Source organism: Condylura cristata, unplaced genomic scaffold (genome assembly GCF_000260355.1).
Source record: "Condylura cristata isolate star-nosed mole 26May11 unplaced genomic scaffold, ConCri1.0 scaffold00007, whole genome shotgun sequence".
Classification (NCBI taxonomy): Eukaryota; Metazoa; Chordata; class Mammalia; order Eulipotyphla; family Talpidae; genus Condylura; species Condylura cristata.
Window position 1 is genome coordinate 1,942,980 of NW_004567108.1, and position 6,448 is coordinate 1,949,427.

The 6,448-nt window shown below is 55.5% G+C and overlaps 1 protein-coding gene across 1 annotated transcript in view; it reads right to left on the bottom strand.

Annotated features, from left to right (window-relative positions):
• Positions 1–6,448, bottom strand: part of SEMA5A (sema domain, seven thrombospondin repeats (type 1 and type 1-like), transmembrane domain (TM) and short cytoplasmic domain, (semaphorin) 5A) — a 230,863-nt gene that overhangs the window by 40,590 nt on the left and 183,825 nt on the right. Inside the window, exon 13 of the mRNA XM_012721743.1 lies at positions 3,135–3,316. Within this exon, the coding sequence (XP_012577197.1) occupies positions 3,135–3,316 (182 nt within the window). The remainder of the gene's footprint in view (positions 1–3,134; positions 3,317–6,448) is intronic.

Consider the following 6,448-nt stretch of genomic DNA (forward strand, 5'->3'; position numbering starts at 1 on the left):
GGAGGAGCTGAGAGGGGAAGGGCCGGCCCGGGGGGCAGGGGGGGGGAACCTCATGGACAGTCCACTGCTCGTGGATTACTTGACTGGCCCTCGAATGAAAAGTAAATATTTGAAGAAAACAATCATCTAAAACTGTGCAGAAGGCTTGCTTTTAAAACCTGCTAACATCCAGGGTAATCACATGTTCTGGAAGCCGCGATAGCCACCAGGAGCCTTTTCTTGCAATTTTACAAAGACATAGAGACTAAATATAGAGTAATATTATATCTGTATCTGTTTGTGTTAAATGTAAAGCAGATACGAAATAAAATAAAAAGAAAACAAGCCATTTTTGCAAAGCAAAGTGTTGAATGCTAAATGCATCATTTTTTGTTTGATATAGTATTTTCTCTCTAATGTTTGTATTTGGAATGCTTCAAATTTAAATACCTTCCTTATTGGGTTGTCCACTATTCAACAACAAATTAAATGAATTTTAAGATGGGAAGTGTTAAACTATCCATTAAATTTAGAGTTGAAATTCTGGCTTGGATGGGCAGGTAAGGGACAGTGTCTTTTGCTGTTAAGGCTCATTTCTGCAGGTACCTGTTACCCTCATCCACAGGATTTAACACTTCCACTGAAAAACAGTGAGCTCCGTTTAGCACTTACTTTTACTTTGCATTCCTTTAGAGACACTTAAGTCTATAGTTATGTCATGGAAAGTCAAGGGGTAGACAAAATTTGAGTGAGTAATTTCAAGAGCAATAAAAATTCTCATAAGAAAATTCTTAGTATGTCATATAAGTTCCTACTTGACTTTCTCATACGTGATGCTATAAATAACATGTTTAGCGATGCTTTAATGTATGATGACATTACAATCAACTGCTTCTGACAAGTTAGCCAAAATTACCACAAAAAAATGAGACAAATCCCCTATGGTTCTCATAAAGGTAATTAATTAGCAGCTAGTGTCCTGTACCTTGTTACCTGCAAACTGTAAAAATATCATCTAAATAATTCACTAAACTATATATATCCATAACAATTTCAAATAAATAAAATGACCTTTTTGCTTCAAAGTTTCTTTTGAACAAAACTGTCAGCTAGTGCAAGGAGCACTTTCCAAAATTACTTATAAATTCTTAACTTCCTAAATCTTTTAACACCCTTGATATTTCTGGTACATTCTATTTAAAATTGATTGGCCATGTTGGGGGGGGAGCAGGAAATGAAGGTCTGAGTGACAGGTAGACGGCCAGGCAGGAAATAAAGGAGCACAGCCGTGGGCCAGTGCTTGCCGTGCGGCCCGGGGTGGCCCCTCGGTGGCCCAGCCTGGAGGCCGGCGTAGCGGCCACCACCACAGCGGAGCGTGGAGCCGGCGGGTCTCCGCAGAGCGTGGCTGTTACGATGAAGGAGCCGAACCCACCTGCTTGCGCCTGTGATTCGGTGACAGTTCTGGGGCGCCCTCCCGCCCCCCGCCTGTTCGTTCCCACCTTCTCTCCCTCGCCCTCACTCTCCTAAGTGGGAGAGTGAACGACGGTAATGGCACACGGGCGAATTGGTGACGGGAAGGCCCGGGGACTGCCCCCAGATGGGAAAAGGCACAAAATGAAGAATAATGTAAAAATAAATTAAAAGAAAAAAAGAATTAGAATTCAAAAGCGACATCAATCGTCCAAAAGCCTTTCCGGTGCACTTTGCACCATCTGGGCGGACTTGACAGCACTGACTGAGCAGGACATTAGGTGGCCTCCTTTTTTTATTCCAGTGAAGCTGAAGACCAGTATCAACATAGATACAGAGAATGAAAAGCCATCTTTGATGCTGCATTATCAAGTTTCTGGCAAATAACTCTGAAGTTGCTCAGAGACAGGCATGGCCGTGCCGTGGCCTCAAATTTCCACCTCCTTATGGGGGCGACAGGAGATCGGCAGTGACAGCCACAAAATGAAAAGTCTCGTGGAATCATGTGAGATCCTGCAGAATGCAGGCCAGAAGCTACCTACTCATGCCTGGGTAGAAAAAGCAAGTAGGGATTAAGACAACTGAATTAAAGAACAGCTTGTCAGTAAATATCATTTTTAAACTTAAACACTTTCCAAAAGTTTAAAATTCATGCTTGTGAGCTTGTGTGGCAATTTTCAGAATAAATATTTAACACGGACAGACTATTTTTCTCAGAAACAAAAGCTTTTAAGTATTCCCTTGATAGACTGCTCTGTCTGCAGGAGCTTCGGAGACGTGTGACAGAGCCGATCTCAGACTCACAAACGTGGGCCACAGAACCCGTGCAGCGACTTTGCAGTTGGGACGGGGCCTGCCGGGAAGGCGTCATCGCTCCCCACGGCCTCCTCCTTGCACACTGAGCACTCTCATGCAACTGCTGCACCTTTGGGTGAAAGAACACGGGACGCCAACCCTGAAGCATCCCAGGGCTCTCTCTTATCAACATTCTTTGGGGGCAGGTGAACAATTTGCTGGGGAACAAACAATCTCTGTCCCGGGAGGCCCACAGGTGTGAGAAGCCACCTGCGTGGAGCCGTGGCCCAGTGTGACCTGCGACTGGTTCCACTCTGAGGAGCCACCCTGAGGCCAGGCCGGGCCCTCGGTGCCCACTCACTGCTGGCCAGTGGGGATGGTCGTGAGAGCCCGTGGGCAGGCCAGTCCCACCAAAGGCGTGTCTGCCAGGAAGGGCCATGAGCGTGTGTTCCAGAGACTTCCCCAGGCCTGGGTGTCGCCCTCAAGCAACACAATACAACCACGCTCATTAGAAATATTTTTCCAGGAATCTGACTGCAGAAGTGAGGCTGCCAGAGGCGGGGGTGTGGCTGGGGCGCAGTGGTGGGGGGCCCAGGGGACTGTGGTGGGGATGAGGGGGGCTTCGTGGGGGGTGGCATCCACATGAACAGGTGGGAACCAGCACCCCTAAATCACATACAGTCTCGTTAACCCCGGTTATGCCGGTAAAAATAGGGTCACAGAACGCGACCTTCCTTCGGCTTCCAGTGAGAAGCACCGCGGTGCGTCTGGCTGCGCGATGTAAGGAAAGTCCTGTCCGTTCGGGGCCACCTTCCGCCTGAACGGAGCAGGGACGTCGGCCACCGCCCGCCCCGCAGAGGCCGCGCTCACTGGCGCCCGGGGGGCCTCACCTGGAGCAGTTGGCGATCTCCGCGCGCGGGCCCTGGCACTGCCAGCCGCCACACTGCGGGGCCGGGCTGTCGCAGGAGCGGGTGCGGCAGAGGCAGGACCCCAGGGCGCCGCCATCCGCGTGGGTGCAGGGCGTCCACGCAGACCAGGGCCCGAAGTGCCCGTCCACGGTGAGGTTCCTCGTCTGGAAGAGAAGGCCGCGGGTCAGCACGGCCGGCGCCCCGCACGCGAGGGGCTCCCTGGGCAGATGCCCGGGGGCGCCCGACGGGCCTCAGCACAGAGCGGCAGGGGACACTGGCGGGGTGCTCGAGGCCGAGGAGGAGCCGGGAGAAGGCAGGAGGGGGCTGGGGTGAGGGGGGCAGCTTAGGGCAGGCTGTCCGCACGGGGCGGGGGGGCCCAGCAACGTCTCCGATCGCCGTCCTGTGGCATTTCCACAAACCTCAAAAACTAGCACTGAATGCTTGTGGCCAAGCAGGCACCAGCCAGCTCGCAGCACCCCCAAGCCCACTCAGCTTGACCTGGGCAAAGCACGCGCTAAACGCGAGCCGACCCCGCCCTCGGCTCGCGCACCGGACTCAGCTCCGCAGCCAGGCCCGCTCGCTCGCACCCAGCCTGGTGGCGACAAGCCAGACTCCTGCAGCTGCTGCCAAGTGCCCCTGGGCACGGACTCTCCCCAGCCAGGGGTCCCGCTCCAGGCGCCCTTACTCCTTCCCGTGGGCACTGCCTGGGTCAGCAGGGCTTCAGGCAAACAAGCGCCGTGCGTGTCCCAGGCAAGGGGCAGCCTCGAGAGCGGCGGGCAAGTGACCGAGGAGAGAGCAGAGAGCCGCCGTAAGCGACCGTGAATGCCAGCGTGGACAGGAGAGAGGATGACGGCCTGGGGTCTGGGACGCTGACAGCGGCTCTGAGGGCTGCCACGGGGCTCCTTCTCCCGCGGGCACTGCCCACTGCGCGTGGGGCGCCCGGGCTTCCACCCAGGCTACTGTGCTGACGCTAGAAAGCTGCTGAGCAAACAGAACTCGCAGGCTCGGGCAGGAGCGAGCATGTGGCACCCTGGGCACCCGAGGACACAGATTCTGCCACGCCGCTTTCATTTGAGGCACTGGCTCTGTTATTAAATATTAAACCCTAGTAAATCTCCTCGCCCCATAGCTTGGCGTGGGGCAGGCAGCGGGCTGAGGGGCTCGTGCAGCAGCCCCTGGAGACTGCGGAGCGGCTCAGATGACACCCACTTTGCGGCGAGAAGCCAAAGCCCGCGGGAGACGTGTCCGCTCAGGGTCACACTGGCTGCTCCACCCTTAGCGGTCAGGCCCTGGCCGCCCTCCCCAGCCCCGGGGGTGCAGGTGAGCTTGGTGAGCCCGGCCCTGGGCTGCCCTCCGCTTCTTCCTCCACCCAGGCATCATTCTTTTGTCATCAAATTGACATCTGGCTTTCTAGTCAAATGTTTTTCAAGGTTAAAGTATCTTCTTGTCCGCGTCTATCTTTTGTCAGCGACGGTAACAGGGTATTGAAGACACGTGTCCTTTATCTCATCAACTTAGCGTCACGGCTAGGTCCGTCTGGCGGCGGGAATGGCAGGAAAAGACGGTGTCCCCCGGGAGGGGACACCTGCAGTGCTGGGCGGCCCCTGGCCGGGCGGTGGCGGGCGAGCCGGAGCACGGGCTCTGAGCCCAGCCCTCAGCTTCAGACGCCAGGCCCTTCCCTGGCGCCCTGCGGAGGACAGCGGGCCGGTCCACCAGGAGCTGCCTGGCGCGCTGAGCACAAGGTCCAGACACACACGGAGCCTTGGTTCTCTTCCTTCCTGCCTCCCAATTTCATCGCAAAATCCAGAAATACCTGCTGCTTGATCACAACACGCAGGATGGCGGCGGGCCGGCTGGGGGCTGCCAGCGGCTCTGGGCACGGCCCACGGACCTGACGCTGCCGTGCAGAGCCGGGAGTGGCCGGGGCTGAGGTGAGGCCTGCCCCCGCCGAGCGGCTGGGGGAAGGAGAGTCAGGACTGCAAGACGAGGGTCCGTGGCACCGTCTTCTCCACGGGCTCGGTCCTTCTAAGTCCTCTCTCAATCCACGGATCACAGTTTAGCCCGAAAGATCCAGTTATTTCCAGGCCCCACCTGCTGCCTCGGTCTATGTACTGTGCTGGTTATGGCGCGGTCTACCTGAGGACAGGGTGTCCGGCATGGGACTAGTCACCAAGACCCACACAGGGCCTGGACGGCGTCTGGGAAGAACAGTAAGGCCGGGAGCGGGCAAGACCAGGCTGACCTCATGGAGCGAAATTACAGGGCGCAGAGAGACGGACGGATCCCAGAAACGTCAGTGTCGGCCTTGCCCAGCTCTCCACTTCTCTTAAATTGAGAATGACGCTTTCTGTTTCAGTTACAGAGACTCACAGAACGTTAATCAATACGTCACTCAATGGCTGCCCTGTTTTCCAGACAACAGAAATCAATAGACATTTTCAAATCAAGATCTTTTAGTGGAAAATAGGTCTTTCTTTTTTTTTTAAGATTTATTTATTTATGCATGCAAGAGCTGGGGTGTGGGCCAGAGATACAGGGAGTGGGGGATGAGAGGACTCCCCAGAGACAGAGCGGGGAGCAGACAGGCAGGAGCTCCCACTGCCGAGGGGAGCAGCGGGGAGACAGGAGGGGTCTGCTGAGCCCTGGGGTCCTTCCTGGCGGGGATCCACTCAGGCCACAGGGGCTGCTGGAAACCTCATGTGCTGAGACTTAACCCCTTGTGCCACCAGGGAGTCTTGACTATGGTTGTTTAAGTCACCGAGAACCTGGACAGTTCTCTGGGAAAGGGAGCCCCCGTCATCAGCCTGGCCTCTCGGCAGAGCAGAGGATGTAAGCGGCAAACGACAGCCTCACATGCGGCTTCAGGGGGACTCACTGCGGGGACCCAGCGGCCCCTCGTGGAGACTGACGGGGCTCACACAGAAGGGCCTGGAGTTGCCCTCACCAGGCTCAGCAGCCTCGAGCCAGTCGTGACACCCGTCCTTCATTGCCCAGCCTGGGCGCTGGCCTGGACACTGGACTTCAGTCTCATTCAAAAACCTCCAATCCTGTTCACTTCCCTTTGGTAAAAAATATGTAGAAGAGGATAGGAAAGCACCGGGTGACGGTGAGACGCATGTACTACATGGGACCCCACCCAACCACGGCGGCGAATTTTCCTTCGCAACATACTGAACCGTGATCGGTTTTCCAGTGCCAGCCACGGGCAGATCAGAAATGATACAACAGGCCCTCCCTGGGGGCGCAGCAGGTCACAGCGCAGCACTAAGAAGCTAAAGCCGCTTCCGCATGAGTTC